This window comes from Peromyscus eremicus, chromosome 1, assembly GCF_949786415.1.
Source record: "Peromyscus eremicus chromosome 1, PerEre_H2_v1, whole genome shotgun sequence".
Lineage (NCBI taxonomy): Eukaryota > Metazoa > Chordata > Mammalia > Rodentia > Cricetidae > Peromyscus > Peromyscus eremicus.
The window spans coordinates 31,454,312-31,478,438 of NC_081416.1; the positions used below are offsets into that span (position 1 = coordinate 31,454,312).

Genomic DNA, 24,127 nt, shown 5'->3' on the forward strand with positions numbered 1-24,127 from the left:
TGCCTATGTACCACTGTGTGCAGTACCCACAGATGCAGGAAGAGGGCATCAGATCCCCTGGAACTTGAATTACAGATGGTTGTGAGCTACCATGTGGGTACTAAGAATCAAATTCAAGTCCTCTGGAAGAGCAGCCAGTGCTCTTAACTACTGAGCCATCTCTCCAGGCCCTGCTTGATTTGTTAAAATTGGATTCGCTTTTCAGAAAAATTAACATAAAAGTGTGTGTTCAACTACATGCATTCATTGAGGTATGCTGTTGAGATCACATAAGAATAGCTTCCTACTTTCCTCTGAAATTGAATCTAGAGGACATATGAAATTGACTATTTCACTTTACAATACTAAAATATAAATTACTCATGATTATATGAGTTTAAAGTATTTAATGATTTATCTTTAATTACTTGTTTTTATAGCTGATAAATGTTTTGTGGGTTCTACTCATTCAGTTGCTAAGGTTGTCAAAGCATCTTAATAAGATCTTCAGAATGGAACAATGATGACAAAACTCTTCTTTGTTAGTCAAGTCATGACACAAGACCTTAATAAATATTTAGAAAGGAATCCACCACTGTATTAGTCAGGGTTCTCTAGAGTAACAGAACTTGTACAATGAATCTTCTTTTCTTTCTCTTTCTCTATATGTAGAGAGAATCTGTATATATTTGGATTTATTACAATAGCTTACCAGCTGTGGTCTGGCTAATTCAATAATGGCTGCCTATGAAGGGGGGGGGGGGGTCCAAGAATCCAGTAGTTGTTCAGTCCACAAGGCTGGATGTCTCAGCTGATCTTCAGTAAATGCTGGAATTCCATAGAAATAGGCTTTAATGCCAGTAAAGTAATGGACTTGCTAAAGAGAGCAAACAGGCAAAGAGAGCAAGCTTCCTTCCTCCTTGCCCTTTATATAGGTTTCCAGCAGAAAGTGTGGTCCAAATTAAAGGTGGATCTTCCCACCTCAAAAGATCTGGATTAAAGGTTTATGTTCACACCTCAAAGATCCAGTTCAGAAGTGGATATTCCTACTTGAAATGATGTAAAGAAGAAAAACAAATCCCTCATAGGTGTGCTCACTCATTTGGGTTTTAGTTAAATCCAAATGTAGTCAAGTTGACAATGAAGTAATATGTCCTCAAAGACCTGTCTGACAAGGATCTACATAGATGTTATGTATTCCTGAAAGGGAAAAAGTGTGCAACAAGTGGTAGAGGGCCTTCCTACTAGGTGCAAGGCCCCAGGTTCAACAGCCAGAACTGCACATCAATAAACTGGTCAAAAAATAAGTTTACTAATTAATTCTGTAATTCTACCACATAGCTTATCAAGATGTCCTTAGTTATTCATTTAAATTCTACCTCCATAAAGTACTAACTGTTAGGTCTCCATATTTTTATTTCCTTTTTTAAAATTCACTTACATGTAATAGTTAACTTTTTGTTTTAAAGGATTTACCATCTTATTAGGATCTAATTATTCAATGTTGCAATATTCTTTTGACTAAGATTGCCCTTCACACAAAAATGATTTACAAACAATATATGGCAATATATGGCAGTAAAGCATGAAGCATACTTCCTGCTTCACTGTGTATATGTGTCCATGTGTGTTTGTATATATCAGAGATATGTAGATAGGTATTCTATGCCATATGGTCATATAATGACCTATTCACTGTTAAAATATTGCTTAAAGTTTTAAAAGAAAATTAAATATGTATACAATGTTGCAAATTCAAACATAACATTGACTCGTAGCTACTTAATGACTCTAACTCTAAACAATAACACAACTATACTGAGAGCAAACAAAAGACACTCCCCTAGCCACATGTCACTGGATAACTAAGCCCATTTTTGGACATTAGAGTTTTTCTGAAATAAGACTTTGTCCAAGTTTAGTTATGGACTAATACATTCTATGGGAAAATATCAAAGTTAATTGTATAAATACTAGTGGTGCTGGGTGTAGTGACACATGCCCATAATCCTACCAGCCAGAAGGCTGACAGAGAAAGATCATGAGTTCAAGACAACTTTTGCAGGATAATAAATTCTAGGCTAGCCTGAGCTTTAGTGTGGAAACATTGCCTCAAAACAAACTAGATAGTCCAGGGACCTAGGGTAAAATCAAATACTATTGTTCTTTTTTTAAAAAGTAGCAATAAAATGACTCCTAATGATATTCTGCTGTACTCATATTCCAGTGCCTTGCTCAGCCATTATCAGCTAAGGTTCCTCCTGCAGCAGATAGGAACAAAAATAGAGATCTACAGTAAGGCATTGTAGAAAGAATGAGAGACCTTGGAACACTCAGCCAACCCTAAATAGGATGTCTCCATCAAATCCCTTCCCCTCAGGTCTCAGGGAAGAAGAAGCAGAAAGATTCTAAGAGCCAAAGGGGATGGAGGACACCAAAAAAACAAAGCCCTCTAAATCAACATGATAAAAGCTCATATGAATTCACAGAGACTAAGGCAAAGTGCACAGGGCCTGCTCAGGTCTGCACCAAGTCCTTTGCATGTGTATTATGGCTTCCAGTTTAGTGTTTTAATGGGATTTCTGAGTGTGTGAACTAGTGGGTCTCTAATTCTTGTGCCTTCCCTGGGGCTCTTTTCCTCCTGTTTGTTTTGTCCAATTCCAACATGTTAGTTTTTGTGTTTATTATTATATTATATTTTAATTTATTATTATCCCTCAGAAGCCTGTTTATTTTCCCAGGGGAGACAAAAAGGGAGTGGATTGGATGGTGAGTAGAGGTGGGAAGGAATTGGGAAGAGTAGAGGAAGGAGAAACTGTAATCAGGATATATTATGTAAGAAGAAAAAAATCTATTTCCAATAACAAGTAGGAAAAAAAAAGAAAAGCTAACATTTTATGCTATTATTTGAGTGAAAAATTATGTTTTTGTTTCCTGTCTCCAGATTCATCAGAATGTAACTAACAAAAGTTATAGGCATTCATGGTTAAAAAAAGTAAATAAAAAATATAATAAAGTGTTAATTAACTAAAACAAGCATAAACAAGAAATAGAACAAAGTAAAATAAAGAGAAAATGTCTGAAATCACATTTGAAACTTTTTCTCAATAATAGAAAATATAGTTATCATTTATTTTATTGATAACATTTTTGAAAAATTACAGACTGCTGCCTATTCCTTCAGTACAAATTAATAAATTAATTACATGAAACTTCATATTTTGGAATGAGATTCTTCATTTCCTAGGCCTGTGTCTCAAAACTTCCTTTTTGTCTCCTTTTGTATATCTGCATGACTGTGTTGAGCACAGCACAGTAGTGAACCAGCCTCCCAGATGGATCACCACCAGAGATCTGAGATAACAGCTACCAGTCCTCTGTTGTTCTATTCTTCTTTACGGTTTTTTGCAAAAGTAATTATAAGTGAAAGCAGTTACATAACTTTGAAATTTAAATCATCAAATTTTTTGCTGTGGTTCAGGAACTGACCATGCATAATTTATTATTTGATGCTCAAAATGCATACCCTTTGTAGATTGAGATTATGAAAAGACTGTGTGATTTAGTGTTATACAGCTTGTCTAGAATGTAAGAGACCTTAGATTCAGTCCTCAGTACTTCCAAAAAGAAATTGTACAGACAGAACAGGGGAGAACACACAAAAGGTAAAATGTTTGCTACACAAGTGTGAGAACTGAAGTTCAGCTCCTCAGTGCTCACACAAATCCAGGGCTGGCATAGATACTTGTCTGGAATCCCTACGCTTAAAATAGAGACAGGCGATCCACAGAGCAAACTGGCTAGCTAGAAGAAACAAATCAAGTTCTGTATTCAAGACCTGCCTCAAAATATAACATTGGAGAAAGATCAAGGAAGGCATCTGGCATCAGCCTCTGACTTCACATGTGAACACAAACAACCACACACACACACAGCCACATACACGTGCATATACAAAAAATTAATAGAGGTATGAAATTTTAATTTAATATGGTACCTTAAAACCCCTCATTAAGAGCCTATATACTACTAAAATTTTTCATCACTATCTTCAAAGCATGGTGATTGGAATAGGCGTTATGGAATAGATTATTGAATAGGAAGGAGAATGATCATTTCCTTCCTATGAGTCCATCACGTTTACTAAGTGTAAGATTTAGGGTAAACTTCTAACTCTATCACAAACCCACCAACAAAATGAAGGTGATAGTAACTTACAACATTGTATAGTACTTGTCACCACTGAGCAATGCCTGGTATATTCATTATACCCTTATCACTGTGACCAAATACCTGACAGAAAGAACTTAAAGATTCATTTTAGCTGACCATTTCAGAGGGCTTGGCCCATGGTTACTTCACTCCATGCACTCAGATAGAATATTATAGCAGATGGATGATGCAAACAGAAAGCAAGTAGACACCAGAGACAAAGTATTGTCAAGGACCTTGCTCAAGTGAATCATTTTCTCCAGTGAAGTACAACCTACTAAAGTTATCGGAACCACATAAGACTGTGAAGTTCTGGTTATTATGTGACAGTCCAGATAGACTTCTACTGAGTTTCTTTTGTGTTTCTCATCCAGTCTATTTCAGTGATTGCCAAAATGTTACTTGTGAGAGTTATTGTATCTGGCTCTATTCAGTAAATTTCAAAGGGATTCCTACTATGTGTATATTCATTGGTTTTTTTATTATATAACATTTTATATTTTAAGAAGATAACACTTCATTATATAAAGTAAATCTAAAGACAGTTCTAGATATATAGTAGATATTGAATAGATTGTCTCTAGTTAATATTTCTACTTCATAGCAAAGTGAGTTTATTTTCACTTTCTTAAGTGGGTTAATTGATTGTTAGATGTGATTCGGTATTGAGTATAGAGGTTGACCAGATAGAAGAAGCCCCTGACCTCATAATTTTTAACACCAAATTAGAGGAAATTCTGTTGTCTAATGTATTTCTTGAATTTTTTAATTTACTTTTATTAAGATGACTTTAAAACATTTCACTATTAATGACTGGTTGCCATTATTTTGACTTTGCAAAGGACTTAACTTGATCACTCTGGTTTTCTTCTGACAGCTCATTCAAGCATTTGATTGGAGGACTGGATGATGTTTCTAACAAAGCATATGAAGATGCAGAAGCAAAAGCAAAGTAAGTGAGATTCACTTTGGGGAATTTATTTTGATAAAAGTGATTTTAATATGTTAAGGTCAAATATTTGGACTTTATGTCAGTGCTCTGGCACTAAGACTGATTATTTAAAAGAACTATTAAGCAAACAATGTACTTGTTACACAATATGTTTACTTAGGATGGCTCTTTTCAACATGAAATCTTAATTTTGTAAAGATCCACTTAAGAAGGTAAGTGGTAGTTTAAAATCCAATATAAACAATTACAATAAAACAATTAATTGTCAGACTGAATATATTTTCTGATGCTATTAGTGGCTAAATATCTCATTAATTATAATTTTGTATAAATGCAATTCTTCAACAAAAATGATTTGCTATAAAACAAAACTTTAATGTTTGGCAAAGATTTGTTATATTCAAGATTCTTTTTATTTCAAAGAAATGTAGTTTACTTTGGAAAAAACCAGTGGTCTTCATAATCCCCCTTTTCACCCAATACAAACTGATAATTCATATCCTATAAGACAGCAGAAGGATTAAGCATATAAAATTTATGTGAGGTCGATGATTTGTGCCAAAATTGTGGTAACCTCAAAGCATAAAAGAAATAAAATATTTTACTCTGAGAATCCATGAAAAAAGGTTTATACTAGGAGTAAAATATTAAGAACTTCAGGTATGTAAATAAGATGACTGGTGTCCATCTTAAAAACATGAGCAGCTACTTTAGACTTACAGAAAAAGTCAACTATCTTGTAGAACATACTCTAGCTGCTTTGCTGTATATCTAGTTTCTTACAGCTTTAGGTAGATAGTTTTCATATAACTCCTATTATTCAAGTAAAAGTTAATACCAATCTCAGCCTTAAAATTATCAGTGATGGGAAAATGACTGTGAGTGAGACCCTTCCAGCATCTATTGACTTTGTAGAAATAACAGTGTGACAGTGTATGAATTCTGATCATTCATGGATTCATTTATACATGCTGCATGTCAAGGGAATAAGGAAATGAGTATACTTAATTCAGATTTGGACAGTTAGAAGGAAGATTTGACCATAGTTTATCACACTGTAATGTGAACCTGAACAAAAACTAAAATTCTTTGTTCCTCTGCTCACTCTTGGTCATGACTCCCAACACCTGTCTCTCAGCCTCAGATAGCACATCTTTAAAGTGGTAGCTACTGTTGCATTTTAATTAATGACATTATGCAAAGCCTTTGTAAATTGTTATAAAAGTGGATGACCTTGTTGAAGTAATCTTTGGAAACATACTTTGACATATGACTGTGATAACAGATATTAATTATTCCATATACAAAAATATTTTGCATAACTAAGAACTATTTAATCTTATATAATTTCTCATATTTATATAGTAATTTATTAAAGCATACTTAGGCTAGAAAATATCCATAGATAAAGTTTTTTAAAACAGTAACAATTTGATCAAACAGTTATGGTTAAGGAATAAGAAATAATAAAATGACTGTCTACATCAAGATACTTCCTAATGTTTGTTTGACCAGTAGATTTGTTAGACTATAGTTTAGACATCATGAAACAAACATACAGTCTTAGGGTATATAACATGATTTGATATATGTATTAATTAAGAACTGATCACAATAATTAAGCTTACTAACCCCATCTATCACCTCACATAAGTTACTCTTGTGTATGTGGTGAATTGATCAAACTCTGCTTAAATTAGCCATTGACCTAATCAGTAACCACAAAATTAATGGAAATTACTGATTTGGTTAGCTATGGATTGGGTCAGCCACCAGATGGAATCAATCACTAGTCAGATTAATCACCAATTAGATCAACTATTAGCTGGATCAAACTTGGTTATAGAGACCTCTGATTAGATCAGCTACTAATCTGATCAATTGCAAGTGAATAGGCCACTACTCAGAAGGCCTGCTGACTGATAGGCTGTCTCAGAAGACGCATTGTCTTAGCAAATTTCATTCAGAAGAGATTTATCTTAAGTTGTTTGATTATTAGTAAAACCAAGTGACTGCATACTTAATATTCTTTAATGTTAATTATTACTTAGGGAGTGTAAATAGTTTCATTTAAAAAAAAACATAAATCCCTGATCTGAATTCTAGAAAGAATGATAATAAGTTCATTCTCTGAAATTGTCTTATAACAAACAAATGTTAAAGTAGTTGTCATTATGCTTTCTACACTGTTAGCACTTTATACAGTGCTAACAAATAACATCAGAAGGTGTCTGATGTAGCAGTCGTCCCTCAGTCAGATGTGTTTATGCTTAGAGGAGGCAAACTATGAATTTCCACAGGCTAAACTTTATCTGCACTAGCAAGCTCAGATGTCTATTTGTGTTGTCTGTTGTCTCTTTCCATTGACTTTCTTCCTGTTAAATACATTTTACATTCCTTTGGTATTTAAGGAATTTAAAAGGCTTGCCTATGCAATAGAAACTAGGAACATCCTCTAATTGGGTTAAATTCACTGGATAATTCTGTTAATGCCTTTACATTTCTATATAGACCAGGAAACCTAGTGCAGGTACAGCAGAGGTCATGATTAAACTCCACTGTGTAATTTGTATTCTTTTAAGGTTCCCTTGGTTTTGCAAAAGCCTTGAAATTTGAGCTTAATGTTTCTTAAAACTCCACTAAAATGATCCTGTTAAGTACTCATGTAAGACGATTAATTTTTCCATGTCTATTCTTATTTGAGAAAGAAGACATAAAATAGGACTGACTATAACAACTGAGTCTTTTGAGACATTTAAAACTCAGAGGCAAGGAACTCATTTCTTATTGGCATAACCCTCTCAATGGCAGACTGATTGCCCTCAAGTAAACATGCTATTATTCTCAGAAAACTCATACCAAATATGTAGATCAGACAGTCCAGGAAAATTGGCTTGAAAGAAACACTTGACAGAAATGGTTTTCATCTTCTACTGAAGGATATGTGTCCTCTGCCTATATTGCAAGATTTTTCCTAAATTTATGTTTGATAGAAACTAAGCTTATGGTGCATTTCTATCTATTCTATCTATTAAAAAGCCTTTCTTAATTGCTGATAATCTTCCACTAAAGGCTTTGCTTTTTAAAATATGAATTATACCAAGAAAAATTGAGAGAAACAGTATAATATCAAAATTAGGGATCACTTGGAGTATAAAGTAGAATTGTAATGATATGTCCTTATCATTCTTCCTTTAAGGACACTCATTCACTTGATAAAAGCATTTTTAAACTTACTTAATGTGAGTTATACCTTGTACTATATAATGTGCATACTGACACAAGACACATTTTTTAGTACTAGAGAATATCTTGTAGTTGGAAGGGAGACTGATATATGTCAATGGTTATTTTCACCCCATACTTTTAAGAATAAGTTATGACAGCTGTTATCATATAATTTCAAGTCTCCTCCTCCATCCATGTGTAAAGCTTGTCTTGAAAAATCATGGCTGCCTATAAATATAAATGTAAATGTTTTATTTCATTCTTTTAAGTATTTTTGACAGATGAGTCTATTAAATAATATATTATATAGTTAGAGCATTATTAACATATTCATTACTAAATATTGTGCTCAGAAACAATAGGCAAAAGAATTCTTGTTTTACAAAAAATACCCTAATTCGTATATAGTACACTTTGCATTCAACTTAGCTTATCATAAAAACCTTGATAGTAAAAGTTACACTCTTAAAGTGATTCACATATGCCATTGTTATAATCTCAAGTTGAGGGCTTACAGTGGGCAAATAAAGTAAGTGCTATTCTTTCATAATGATGTTTATTATTATTAAAATGTTTTGTACTTTTACTTTTTATAAAAATACTACGGCAAGATAGAGAAAGAAAAAGAAAACCAACCAAGCCAATCTAACACATGCTCCTAACTACCTTTGTGTTTTCATTACACTTACATGTTTTATGTGTTGTTTTCTCCATTTACCGTCATCACATTGTAAACGTAGAGCAGCATTCTATGTTCTGCTGATATTACCTTAGTAGCTGCCTGGGAACACAGTGAATGGAAATGTAGTTTTCTACATTGATTCAAGTTAAAGCCTTATTCATTCAGTTTATTTTTCTTTGAACATAAGTTTTCAATCACTCCTAAAAACCAAACAACAAAAACAAAACCTCACCAATAGCATAAGCCACTTACACATATGTTCCATCCAGCTGTGCAAATTACTCTGTATCATGCTTCCATAGAAAGCTGCCGTATTTTAGACCAGTTGGTCCATCTGCCACCTGCTTTATCCTGCTGTATTATCTTGAAGCCTGGGGATATACATATCTATATACTTCCACTGAGATATTCTGATAGCTGTATCAGTAGACTGATGTACGCATTTAGTAACAACCTAAACTGATGAGACTTAATATTGTTCTCCATGAGAATCTTGTCTTGTTAAAAATTCATGTGAAGTAAACCCATGCTTCATAACCTGCCAAGTCACTTGTTGTATAGACCTAGACTCCCTCTGATAACTCATAGCTCCCCATGCACTGGCCTCACCCCATGTACAATCATTCTTTTATATACATTGATTTACTCAACAGATACTCTCTATATGCCTACAAAATCCCCCCTCCCCATAAAATAGTGACTAAAACAGACACATTCCTTGCTATCATGTTGTATTTGTTCTAGTGTAAGAGAGATAAACAATCACTATGAAAATATTTCTATGATGAAGTGACATTATCAGTACATTTGAGCTGAATCCTGAGTAATTAGCTGATGCTAGGTAGGTGTTAGTTGAAGTGGGCTAGGCAAGGAGGTACAGAGAGAATTACAGAATAAGAAGCATCCAAATGGCAAATGGCAAATGAAACTCTAGAAGGAACCAGTAAGAACGGAGAACAGAAGGATCATGAAGCTGGGGATTGATTCCTGAGAAATTTAGCCTTTAAAAGTCAAGAGAAACAATCAGAAAAAACTGAGAAGACATGAGAGGCACAAGGAAAACCAAATGTATATGTCACTGAGGCCAAGAACAGAGTACTGTGTCTTGGTCCCTTTGGACTGCAATGCCAAAATGCCATAAAGTGACAAATAAGACCAAACTTGCCAAGACCCCTCTGGAATAGCTGTGTTGCTTTTGGTTCTCAACTCCTTTCATCCTGTACCAAATTAATTCACCTGGTCTATGCCTTGTTCCGCCAAAGAATATGTTGTATTTTGGGGGAGAGGAGAGCATGTTCAAGAGAAACACTGAGCCAAATCATCTTTTAGACAAGAGATTTATTAAAATTGTCAATAGGCAATATGGTAGAACAGAAGGCTCTGAAGATTTTCAGCCCTGCTGGTCAAAGCAAGGTGTGTCCTATTTTTAAATATTCCCAGGGATTGAGGAGGTCTTGCACAGCCAGGAAACAGGCTTAGTTAACATGTGACCTATGCAGGGCATGTGTGACTCAATACATGGGTCACTCTATCTGAGTGGGGCTTAGCTAATGCTTGTGGCCATATGTGGACCTAGTTAGGCTCCCTCTGATTACCAGACAGTGAGTGAGTCCTGCTTACAGCCCTCTCTGCTTACCTGAAGAGCCTGAGCTCACCAACAGGATCCATCTAATAGATTCACACAGCACAGGCAGAATAATTTAAATTAAGCAAGAAAAGAAAATTAAGGCGAGGAGCCAAAAACAGAACGAAGATGCAAAACAGGACACCTCAATCACTGTATGAGAAAACAATAATGGACAAAAACTTGACAGGCCCCAGAGCTCTGACTTACTGTTGCTAAACAATAAAATACCACAGCCACCTCTCTGTTCCCCTTTGTAAGAATTAATGAGAGTATTGCACCCATCCCTCTGCTTTATGTTGAAACAATCCTATTCTCATGATTAGCGCTCATTGATTTAAAGCTTTCCCTTTTGTTTACAAGCTCATTTGTGAAGGAATGTTTTCATCTGTTTGATATTTTCCCATTTGCTTTTGGTGGTGAGCCTTGTTGCTTGACACAATGTGACAGCAGTTAAAGATGGCCTCTCCTTCCATTTCGTTAACAGAGGAGGCCTTTAGTTGCTCAGTCTGTTTGTCAAGGGGAGGTTGTTGCTGTTTCTCCTTGCTCCCTGGCAGCAGATCTTGCTAAGGCCTTTGATCATTAACTCATCAAATGCCAAATGCCATTAGAGGCACAAGAGGCTGTAAAATCAGATTGGTTGCATTGCTTGGTAGCATGTTCTGAAATGCCCTTTGGGACATCTAACATCTAATAAACATATGATTTCAAATGTGCAGTCTCGTTAACAAGGGGCTGCTCTTTTGAACACAGACTTTGAAATTTGGGCCTTCCCCCCTTTTCCTTTTTATTAGATTCTTTTTCCTCCTTGGCCTCTTGGAACAAAGATCTTAGCATTCCCACAATCTTATCAACAATTTAGTTTAAACAACTCAGTCTTGATCTAAGCAATTCTCAAGGAAATGGGCCTAGAAAATTGTTTCTTCCCCTGTGGAAAGAATTCAAGTGAGCAATATCCTGTTCCCAAATGAGAATGCTATGCCAATTAAATGGAAAGAACTCTGTAAATGGCATCGTGAACTAGTCCTCAGACCAGAATTGGAACCTCATGACCACTTGTAGGCTGAGCTGTCAGAAGATAGCCTCAGAGTCTGAGCAATGGAAATTATTTTTTATTTTATTGCAGGGCAAAGGGTAGGAAATGAGAAAATTTTGCAGCATTTGGCCCTGAGGTTGGTTTTCAGCCTTGCAAGAACTATTTGCTTTTGAATTCCAGGACATGTTGACAGGCTAACAAGGGGTATAGACTAGTTTCTAAGACCATCAATACCAACATTCATACTTCAGTATGACTTGAGGTTTCAAAGGGCATAAAGTAAATTTCTCTCTCGAGAACAGTGAGACTAATTCAGCTGCATTTTTTTTTAAAAAAAAAAATGTGATCTCATCATAAAACTACATGGCCTTGGATAGGAACTTTACATCTACTTCATTTTTTAAAAATTAAAGCTCTCAAAGGCCGTTGGCTGATTTCTTTTCCACTCTGCTTATCTTGAAGACTCCTCAGGTAGCAAGACTTCATAGATGGGATCCCAGGATATCCTTGCATGCAACCTTTTCTAGCTAACAGAAAGAGGACTGACAGTGACTAAAATTCTAGCACTGCTGACTTCCTTGACAAAGACAGACAAATTAATGGATTGTTAACTGTATTTACTTCTCCTGAAAAGGCACTGCAAATCAGCAAATGGAAAAATAAATGGAACAGATAGTTTCCAAGAGGAGAAACACAAATGTCCAATAACTATTTTAGAGTGTTCAGTCTCCCTAGTCAACAAAGAAAGGCAAGTTAATCCTACCTTGAAATGCTACCTCACTCCAGTCAGAAAGGCTGTCATCAATAAATCTGACAGCTGATGGCGGAGAGGATGTGGAGAGAAAGGAACTCATAGGTCCTTCTTGGTGGCATTGCAAATGAATACAGTCATTGTGGAGATCAGTTTGGAGATTTTTCAAAAACATTAATGATAGACCTACTCTGTGGCCCAGATATTTCCCTCCTGGACATATACCCGAGAACTCCATATCCTACCAGAGAGATATTTGCACCCCACCCCAGTGTTTATTGCCACTTTATCCATTATAGCACAAAATTGGAATCAACCTAGTCATCCATCAACAGATGAATGGATAATGAAAATGTGATATATATCATTACGATTCATCTCTAAGGAAAATGAATTGATTTAAAATGTTTAATATTAAGCATGGTATACAATCTCAAAAAATGCATATTCTTCTTCATACATGTTATCTAGCCAATAATAAATGTATATAGCACAGTATAACATAACAAGAAGAGGTTAAATATTAAGGATGTGGAAAGATTGAAAGTAGGCAGTGAACACAAGTTAGGAAAGAAGATAGAAAGCTAATTGTTTTTCTAGTTCTAACTCTCTCATGTATTTTTAAATGTTGCTGGTGGATAAGTGCAATAAAATGTATTTGATAGTGAAAGTAGAATATCCAATGTGAAATTTCAAGTTTCCTTTCAAAGTGGCTCCTCCAGTTGTGTAGAAGTTCAATGGGATGTATACACTTTGTATTCGGTTAATTTCGGTATGTGGGTTTTTTTTATTTGCACATTTTTATAATAAAATTATTTTTTAAAAATTAAAATAAAAAGGAAGGACATGTCCTTCCCACCATTCCCATATTCACCCATGATAATTGAGAATTATTTTCAAAGCATTAAGAGGGATGGGACTCGAGATAATTAGGTCCCACGACGCAGTAAGACTGGCCTTTCCAATGCCCCAAACTTCTTGCACAGCATTCAGAACAATCCAATACATTGTCCTTTCAGTATTACTCATGTCCTAAGCCTGTTTGTAATACTTTTTAAAAGCATGAAGATAAAAAAAAAATCTAGTTTATCCCTGTATGTTCTTGGCAGTTCCAAGCAACAAATACCATTTACCATTAAAAACTCTTTTTATGACTTACATAGATATAAAGACAAAAAAAATCTAGTGTATCCCTGTATGTTCTTGGCAGTTTCAAGTGACAAATATTTGCCATAAAAACTCTCTTTATGACTTACACAGATATAGCATATATTCAAACCTGTGTTGTGAATCAAATGGGGGGGGGCATATTTAGGGAGAAAATTTGTGAGTAGTGCTAGCCAGCTGTTGGCCGGGTGACCTGGCTGATGTGTTGACAAGGGCACATAAACAGTGAGAGGAACATCAGCTAGGGGCTAGGAGGAGGATCCTGACAGCACCATGTGAACTTGAGCAAGCACCCTGTGGGCCTGCTTTCTGATCTGAGGGGGATGGTCCTAAAACCTTCCTTCTCTTTCTGCTTTAGATTTCTAAGATGTAGAAGGTGCACACTCAGGGACTCTTTTGGAAACCTAACTTCTCTTTATGCAAGCACCATTTTTACTTCGGCTGTTTTCTAAGTTGATAACAAAGACATTTCTGTGGCTTTAATAGAAAACATACTTAAGAAGTAACAAATAGCTATGTATGCTTTTTTAAACAGTAAGTTGTATTCGTTCCTTTTCTAATTTTTGAGTATTGCTCATAGTACTTATGCTATTTAAAATAATTGCTTAAAAATCAGACAGACTTGCTTGGTTAGTTATGGTAATTCAGAAGGGTTAAATAAATTAGCCCATAGAAACAGAATTTTTCATTTTCACCATTATACATAGAATTTTTCTCTTTCTGATATGACATTTAGATATGATAATAAGCTTGGCTATCTTTCAATAAAGAGCTATTAGAAAATTATAGAGTACTTTTGAAACTGGAAAATGTTATAGTAATATTTCCCAATGAATCCTTTCAGAAAGAAATAATTTTTAAGTAATGACTTAAATAGCAGCACAAATCAGTTTTGATACAATGAACATAATATACGTTACTAATTTACATTTTTAAATTGTTACTTGAAAAAGACACAATATAGAATTGGAGCATGGCTATTGCTCAGAGCCATTTGCATGGCTCACACCATTTGCCTTCACTGCATAAATTACAGGCGTTAGTCAGCTTTATAAAGTACATCCATCACGTCAGGCATCCAGCATGCTCCCTGGTTTATGAAACATACAGAGATACAAAACAGGTGCCCTTGCTTTAGTCTGAACAATTGGAGCAAGCAGTTTAGACCCTTTCAATCAGTTACTGATTGAGCACTTTGGATAGCTGTGATCCCAATATGCTTGAAAAGGAAATAAGACAGCTTTTGAAAAATATTGACTCTAAGGCAAGTTTAGGTTTAAGGGCTTGGAATAGTCAGGTCTAGTAACAATTACCCAGCTGTTGTTTGTTTATATGGTGTAGAAAAAATTTTTTTAGCATAGTATGCCTGCTATGGTAATAAACTTGATTTATAGGACTGTCAATTTCATTCAAAGAATGTGTTTTCCTAAACCAGATTTTCTGCTCATCACATTAGTGTGGAAATTATTCATGTAGACTCGGTTTTCTCACTCCAACCTGCTCACTTTATTATAAAAACAATTAAATGAGTGAGGAAGAATATGCTTTAGGTTGCCTATCACCTTTGCATTTCAAGTGAGCTCGAATGTTTCCTGCAGTCTCAGTAAATGGCCACCCACATCTATATGAACAGAGACCAAATGACAGATAGGAATTTGGACATTATAAACTAGGAGGCTGTGTCAGTCTTTCTTTGGGAGACTTTTTTCACATAGGTAATATTAGTATTTTCTTTTGCATTGATGTGAATATCAGAGTAATAATTTCACATACTAGCACAAGTTGGGGAGCAAGGAGGAAGTTAGAGAAAACAGAGCTACCAGAGAAGAACTGAATTATATTCATGCACATTTCAACCAATGGGAATGTATGCAAAATGGATCCATAAAGTTACATGACCCAGCGACAGCTAGCTGTCTTAGTTTGTGAAACATGCTACAGTTTCCACATAATGAAAATACCACATAGCAATTCATGTTTTAAGAACACATACCTGTAAAGACATGCCTATAATTACGATACCTCTCTTAATAAACCCAAATACATACTATTAACTATATCATGAAAAACAACTGCAGTGTTCAGGGTATGATTTTTTTTGGCTCATATTTTTAACTATTTATTTCATCTCTATGCCACATGAGAGATCACAAAATTCAAAGTAAAGTGCTTTTTTTCTGGGAAAAGAATATGTGTACTTAAAAATCAGACATAATATTTAAAATCAGACACTCTTAAGCAAATGCTTCTCTGTTGGACTGAAGGCAAAGCTTATCTATTTTATACAATTTCCCTTTTACATACATTGTTATTTACATATATTTCTATAATATTTTACTTTAAAATACTTGGTTTTTTAATAATGTCAATATTCAAGTATATAAAAAATAGGAAACTCATTTTATTAATTGTATCACAAGAATAATTTCCCATCCTGTAATTAGTGGACCAGTTTGGAATTGGATCATTGTTATCAGATATCATATTACATTATTTAATCCACATTACCAATTGCCTTCTAATGCACCAGTGTTTAGCTATCAATTTCCATCATGTAAATATAATAACAGTTTCAGAAACAGTATGTCTCAATAGTTTTATTGATAAGCTTATTTTATAAGCCAGTCCTTGGCCATGATTTGTAACTGTAGAATGACCACAGCTGTCTATATTAACACAGTATTTTCAACCTTAGCCCCATTTCAGGCTGGATAATTCTAACATTTGAATGTAGGGAGAATATCTTATAACGAACAGGGTATTTAACCACCGACCTCTGTCTCCTGGATGTCAGTATTGTATTATAACTCTCAACTCCTGAATCACAACAACACTTCTATACATTACCAAATACACACTGGGGAACAGGACAGAATGTAAGGGTGAAACCCTGAAAATCTGTTATTAATAGATATGGGGGAAATGATACTCCACTTCCAACAGAAATGTTTACCTGTAGCAATAGTATCATACTTGTCAGAATTTTAAGACTTCATTTACAGTTTTAAAATGTATGATGGAATAATTAATTTGTTAGACTCTGGATCATCAGATGCTGAATCTTTGGGTTTAGCTAACCAAAAAACACTCATTTTGATTAAGTGCATTGTTAGCTGGCATTTTTTACATTGGATATTACTTTTTGTAATCACTTCAAAATGTAATTACTTGTTATAATGCAATGAGTTTTCTTTACAGTCATGTAATTTCTTGGGTTATAATTTCAAAACCTGGCATCATATTAAGAAAGAAAACATGGAAATAGATTTACATAAAAAGAACATTTACCATTACATTGATAATATAATAGCAATGCATATTGTGAAATTACATGTATTACAAAATAGAATAGGCTACAGGCAAAAAATAGAGGTGTTTAAGGGGACTGAAAAGGCACATATTTAATGAGCCTCTTCAAATATTACACACACACACACACACACACACACACACACACACATTTTTGCATTATATGTTCTGTGAACATGGTTTGATTAACTTTTAGAAATAGAGGGTCTGGCATTCTTTACATTCCTCCTCTGGGATAATGGCTAGCAATAGATTCCATCAACACAATGCCATGCTGTCATCCTGCTGCCTGCTAACATGACCTCAATTTCTCACGTGCTTCTAAGAACAACATTCTGGTTAGTTTCACTTTCTTCTGAATGAAGAAACAGCTAGAAATTGCTGAAATTACTAGGGAGGCACAGCATCACCATTCCATGAGCTTCTGGCATCTATGTATCTTTCGATGCAGAATAGGGACAAGGTGAAATTTTTGTGTTTAAAAAAAAATTAAGGATAACATAAGAATCCAAAAAGACCTCAAGGAGAATAAGAAGTTAGTACCTGTCCCAGTTTCATTCCCTGTTGCTGTGGAAAAACAAAAACAAACAAAAAATCCTGGCAAAAGCAGCTTAAAGGAAAAAGGATCTAATCTATTTGGTTCACATTTCTAGGTTACATTCCATTACTGTTGGTAAATCAAGGCAGCAGGAACTTGAAGCTGTTAGCCACATCTTCAGTCAAAAGAGAATAAATGCATGCATGCTTGTACTCAACTCACTTTCTCCACATTTAAGAAATTCAGGATTCCCAGTCTAAGGTGTGGGAACACCCACTTTAAGGCTGGGTTTTCCCATATTGGTTAATATAACCAAGATGATCCTTGAAGATAAGCCCTCAGGTCAACCTACTGTAGACAATTACATTGTCTCATTAAGATTCCTTTTCCAGGTGATTCTACACTGTGAACAGTCCACAGTTCACACTAGCCATCACAGTACCCTGCAGGGTTTGTTAGAAAACAGTAAAATTTTTGAGTGATTTTCAACTATGGGTTCTAATGAGTAGGACTCAGTAAGATCATTTGATGGGTTTTCATCAGCACTTGTACTGTTGTTGGATATGTGAGGCATAGAAGTATTGCTTAGTGATTTTTTTCATCTCTATCTATCTTGTACACACATGTGTTTTTCAAGTGTATATGTATGGGATGTATAGGACAAAAATTGATTTTTGTGGACTAGAGTCAGAATGTTTAAAAAGCATATTGAAGGAACTAAGAGCAATGCCTCTTTCCCAATTCTGTTGTGATATTTATTATAATTTCATTTTTTACAAAGCAATTAATGTGTCCTGGCTAGCTTTGTGTGTAATTTAACACCACCTAGAGTTATCTGAGAATGGAGTCTCAATTGAGGAATTTCCCAGGTCAGGTAGGCCTGTGGGCATGTCTGTTGGGTGGGGATTGTTTTTTTTTTTTTTTTTTGTTAACTGCTATAGTATGCCCCAGCCCACTGTGGGTGGCACCATTCCCTGGATAGATGGCCCTGTGCTATATAAGAAAGCTACCTAAGCATAAGCATGTGAGCAAGCCAGCTACCATGCAGCTTCATCTATGGTTTCTGATAGTCTTCCTTGGCTGTGGATGAGTTCTTGATTGGAAATAATGCTGTGCGCGACACAAACAGAGTTGGCTTCAAGTCCCTGCTTGAGTTTCTGTCCTGACTTCACTCAACAATAGGCTATAATCTGTGAGGTAAAATAGACCCTCCCTCCCCTGAGTTACATTTGGTCATGAAGTCTGTCACAGCAACAGAATGAATATTTTTTCATTATGTACATTATCCAATGACTACATATAGTCCCCCATGCTCATTAGTTACCATGGAGGACTGCAGAGATGAATCAGTGGTTTAGAGCACACACTCCTCTTGCCTAGGACTGAAGTTCAGCTCATCTGCACAAATGTCCCAACTGCCTGTTAACTCCCGAGGATCTGATGCCCTCTTCTGGCCTCTGCAGGAACCGCCCCCACATGCAGGCCTCCTTCCCCTCCCCTCATATACACATTAAAAAATAAGTAAAAATAAAACCTCTTTAAACATAGTCACCTTAAAAACATGTGGAATTGGATAAAAATGACGAATATAGAAAGAAACTAAGAGGAAATAGAGGTACACATCTGTTGTGTAGATGTTTCTTCCAGATACATGTGACCATTGTCATCTTAAGCCAGAGCAGTAGTAACAATTTCATTATGAGCATAACAGGGTCACTAGAGTCACAAAGCTCTAGCAGCCCCTCCACTTCCTAAAATTAACAATGCTGTGAGGAAAAGAGAATCTTCCTCCAAGGTGTAGTTATTTGTAAACTTCCCTCTATTCATGTTCTTATTTATAAGTAACCCCGATTAAACTCATTGGTTCACTTAGCTCAACTTGGGTAGAAGTGTTTCTTTTGTCTTTCATTGTCCTTTCTATGGTGGATGAATATATGTAGACTGCCAAGTAACCTTCTTGTAACATGTTCCAGTATCCTAAGTACATGCCCATCTAGCAATGGTCTGGTAGTGCCATCTCCGTAATCAAAGAATGGAGTGTTATTATTGTGAGGAATAAAGTAAGCTAATGCTTTAAAACTTAAAATGCAAAGCATGTATGTTGCTCAATTTGCTAAATGGTCTTTTAATAAAAAACCTGATGGAGATATTGGGGTAAATGCTGAAAGATCAGAGAGACAAAGGAACAAGCCACTGCCACATCTTACCTCTAGGATTCCTCAGCCTGAAAAGGGTCAGTTCCTGTCTTCTCATGCCTTATGTACCTTTCTCCACCCAGCCATCACTTCCTAGTGCTGGGAATAATGATATGTGTGCTTCCCAAGCAAAGCCATGAGATGTCAAGTGCTTGGATTAAAGGTGTGTGCCACCACTGCCTGGCTCTGTTTCTAATTTAGTGGTTGGTTCTGTCCTCTGATCCTCAGGCAAGTTTATTAGGGTACACAATATATCACCACACTGATGTGACAACACCACCTGGAGTGGATGATCTTAGGTACCCCTGTGTTTCTTTCCTAGACTGAGTCAATCTCATATAGTCCAGGGTGACTTTGAACCCACAGACATACAGATGGATCTCTGCCTCCCAAGTGCTAGGATTAAAGGTGTATGCCACCACTGCCTGGCTTCTATGTTTAATCTAGTGGCTTGTTCTGTCCTCTGATCTTCAGGCAAATTTTGTTAGGGTACACAATATATCACCACATTTCCCCTTTTTTGTCTAAAATAATAAAAGTTTATAACTAATATAAGAAAAGCTATATACAAGTACAATAAGAATATACAATATATACAGTCAAGAATTACATTAACAATGTCCAGTCCATAAACATTTGACAAATTCAGAGAAAATACTCCCTTATTTACCCTATTTTGGTGAGTCCAAAATGTTGTACATAATTCAATTTCTAGCCTAAATTGTATTACCAACACAAAACTATCTTTTGATGTCTTTCAATCTTATACACTTCACACATATTTAGTGAGTTTCTTTTCTGAATTTGTTAATAAGGAAAACTATATAATTGTTGAGTCTCCAACTCCCTCAGAGAACTAAGAAGGAAGTATTACTTAAGTAAGCAAGGAAGTCCAAACAAGCAACTTCCAAAAAAATGTGAGAATGACAGAAACAGCTGGCTGCCTGGACAGTCACCTGAGGTTTCTCTGAAATGTTGGGGCATCCATCTTTGGCCTACAGGCTTAGCATATCTGACAGACTTTTCTGTGTAGCAGAATTTTCTGAAGGGCCTTCCTACCTTGTCTTGGCAAAGTTTGGCAGTCCTTTCTTTTGTGTCCTGCTTGTCCACTTTGGACAGCATACTGTCAGCAGTCGAGGCAAGAGTACTTTCTTGCCCAGTGGTAACTTTTGCCACAAAGAAAGTAAACTTCATAAGGAGTTTCTTTGATGCCCATCATTTTCTCTGAAGTAGACTGGTGCTGCCAGGACCAGACGTGTCTCATCAAAAAACAATAAGAATCTATGTTATTAAAACATCTTAAATGCTATATTCTATAGATCTCTGAAGTGTTTGAAGTTGAACTTGAAAACATACCTAACCTGACAAGTTCCACTGTAATAGATGACTAACTACTAACATTCATTTTTTTATTATCCTAAATAGTTGGTAATAACTTTCAAGGACTAGAAAATTGCATTGCATTGTTAAATGAGTTGTATAGATACGATACCTTGAACAAGATTAGAAATATATATATTATGTTCTAACAAAATTAATCTTAATTTTTTATCAATATACAAAATTTGTATACAATATACAAAAATCCAATCCAATGTAAAATATTGAAAACCAGTAGTTGCTTTATAAAAATAGATTCAATAACCTATATTGAATCTTATATCTATATTCTTGGGGTTTTTTTCAGAGTAGATTCAATAATCTACCCTTTTATCTTATCATTTCTATATAATACATTTCTATATCATATTCACTTTTCTTCTTTTAGAAAGAGATTGACTATGACCAATCACAATTTTTTTTCTTTTTTCTTCTTTTTTTATTTTGCAATACAATTCAGTTCTACATATCAGCCACGGATTCCCTTGTTCTCCCACCTCCCGCCCCCCTCACCTTCCCCCCAGCCCACCCCCACCCCCCGTTCCCACCTCCTCCAGGGCAAAGCCTCCCCAGAGGACTGAGATCAACCTGGTAGACTCAGTCCAGGCAGGTCCAGTTCCCTCCTCCCAGGCCAAGCCAAGTGATCCTGCATAGGCCCCAGGTTTCAAACAGCCGACTCATACAATGAGCACAGGACCCGGTCCCACTGCCTGGATGCCTCCCAAACAGATCAAGCCAATCAACTATCTCACACATTCAGAGGGCCTGATGAAGTTGGGGACCCCTCAGCCATTGGTTCATAGTTCATGTGTTTCCATTCGTTTGGCTATTTGTCCCTGTGCTTTATCCAACCTTGGTCTCAACAATTTTCGCTCATATAAACTCTCCTCTTTCTTGCTAATTGGACTCCCAGAGCTCCACCCGGGGCCTAGCCATGGATCTCTGCATCCAGATCCCTCAGTCATTGGATGAGGTTTCTAGCATGACAATTAGGGTGTTTGGCCATCCCATCACCAGAGTAGGTCAGTTTGGGCTGTCTCTCAACCATTGCCAGCAGTCTGTTGTGGGGGTATCTTTGTGGTTTTCTGTTGGGCCTCTCTAGCACTTTGCTTCTTCCTATTCTCATGTGGTCTTCATTTACCATGGTCTCCTATTCCTTGTTCTCCCTCTCTGTTGTTGATCCAGCTGGGATCTCCCGCTCCCCCAAGCTCTCTTTCCCTCGACCCTCACCCTTCATTACCCCCACTCATGTCCAGGCTGTTCATGTAGATCTCTTCCAATTCTCTGTCATTGGGCAATCCCCGTGTCTTTCTTTGGGTCCTGTTTTCCAGGTAGCCTCCCTGGAGATGTGAGTAGCAGTCCAGTCATCCTTGTTCCACATCTAGTATCCTCTTATGAGTGAGAACATACCATGTTTGTCTTTCTGAGAGGACTGATATCCAGAATATATAAGGAACTCAAGAAATTAGACATCAAAATGCCCAATAGTCCAATTAAGAAATGGGCTATAGAACTAAACAGAGAATTCTTAACAGAGGAAACTCAAATGGCTGAAAGACATTTAAGGAATTGCTCAACATCCCTAATCATCAGGGAAATGCAAATCAAAACAACTCTGAGATACCACCTTACGCCTGTCAGAATGGCTAAGATCAAAAACACTGAAGATACCTTATGCTGGAGAGGATGTGGAGCTAGGGGAACTCTCTTCCACTGCTGGTGGGAATGCAAACTTGTACAACCACTTTGGAAATCAACATGGCACTTTCTTAGAAAATTGAGAATCAATCTCCCCCAAGATCCAGCTATACCACTCTTGGGCATATACCCAAGGAATGCTCAATCATACCACAAGAGCACTTATTCAGCTATGTTCATATCAGCATTGTTTGTAATAACCAGAACATGGAAACAACCTAGATGCCCTTCAACTGAAGAATGGATAAACAAAATGTGGTACATGTACACAATGGAATACTACTCAGCAGAGAAAAACAATGACATCATGAGGTTTGCAAGCAAATGGATAGATCAATCACAATTTTTAACCAATCCCTAAACAAAGACAAACATCCATAATCCATTTTTTGGGAATGTGAGTATAGTTTTCTAGGCTGCTTTCTGCTGATTGGGGAATGCTAGAAGTCTTATGGAGACACAAAGAAAATTTAGGATAATGGCCAAGTCCTGATTGGAGTAGTCTGTGAGTCTTTGTCATCTCAGCTAGCTATTTTGATATTGTCCTGAGCAGTGTGTAGTCCAAAGCCAATCTTTGGGTGGTGTTTGTCAGCTCAATGGCATTATCATTGTCCTGATGGAATTATCATTGTGGGGTCCCATCTTCTTTTTGGAGACTTCAAAGTAGCTGTTAGGTGTGGTCATGGCTCACTGCAGAAAATCTTTTTCTGGATGGACAAGTTTTCTGGATGATTTGTCCTTTTTCTTCAGATGTCTCATTTGTCCAGTGGCCTTCAGATTTCTTAGCTTTCATTCCCCTGAGACAAAAACAAAACCCTTCCCCAACCCTAACTTTGGGGAGGTTCCCTTTTCTAATCTTTTATCAATTTTGATTTATGTTTTCTCCTTAAATTTTTGTTTTATTTTCTAAAGGTGTTCTATCATCCAGAGCTGTATGGTTTCTTACAATAGGTATTAGGTTCTTTTTGCTCTGAGAAGGAGTTTCTTCCACAATGACAGGAAATGACAGAGAACAGAATTTGAAATGGGGCCCTGTGAGAAGCCCCTCAGGGAGTTTCCCAATGGCAAAGGCAAAGAATTACCTTGTCTGTCCCTTGTTTATCTACATTTGTCAGTCCAGTGTCTGCCTTTGCCACATCTTCTGCATAATCCAGAAGGGAGGGACATTCTGTTGGGATTATTCCTTGAAAAAACATTGTTTCTAGGAACACCCTGTTTACAGTCCCTTTTTAGGTGACCTTGTTTACCACAACTGAAACATTTGACATTATGATTTTTCTTCAAACCTCTAGAAATCTCTTCTTCTACCCAAGCATCATCATGATCATGAGATTCAATATTTATTGTATCTCGGATCCATTCCTCCAAGGTGCTGA

The 24,127-nt window shown here is 36.2% G+C and overlaps 1 protein-coding gene and 1 long non-coding RNA gene across 3 annotated transcripts in view; one reads left to right on the forward strand and one right to left on the reverse strand.

The window, feature by feature from the left end:
* The window catches only part of LOC131907995 (uncharacterized), a 28,483-nt gene extending 6,044 nt beyond the window's left edge, over positions 1-22,439 (reverse strand). Inside the window, exon 1 of the long non-coding RNA XR_009378518.1 lies at positions 22,294-22,439. This is a non-coding gene — a long non-coding RNA (uncharacterized LOC131907995). The remainder of the gene's footprint in view (positions 1-22,293) is intronic.
* The window catches only part of Prkg1 (protein kinase cGMP-dependent 1), a 1,191,370-nt gene that overhangs the window by 1,061,056 nt on the left and 106,187 nt on the right, over positions 1-24,127 (forward strand). For both annotated transcript variants that reach the window (XM_059259056.1, XM_059259048.1), the window contains exon 9: positions 5,069-5,143. In XM_059259056.1, coding sequence (XP_059115039.1) covers positions 5,069-5,143 — 75 coding nt within the window. The remainder of the gene's footprint in view (positions 1-5,068; positions 5,144-24,127) is intronic.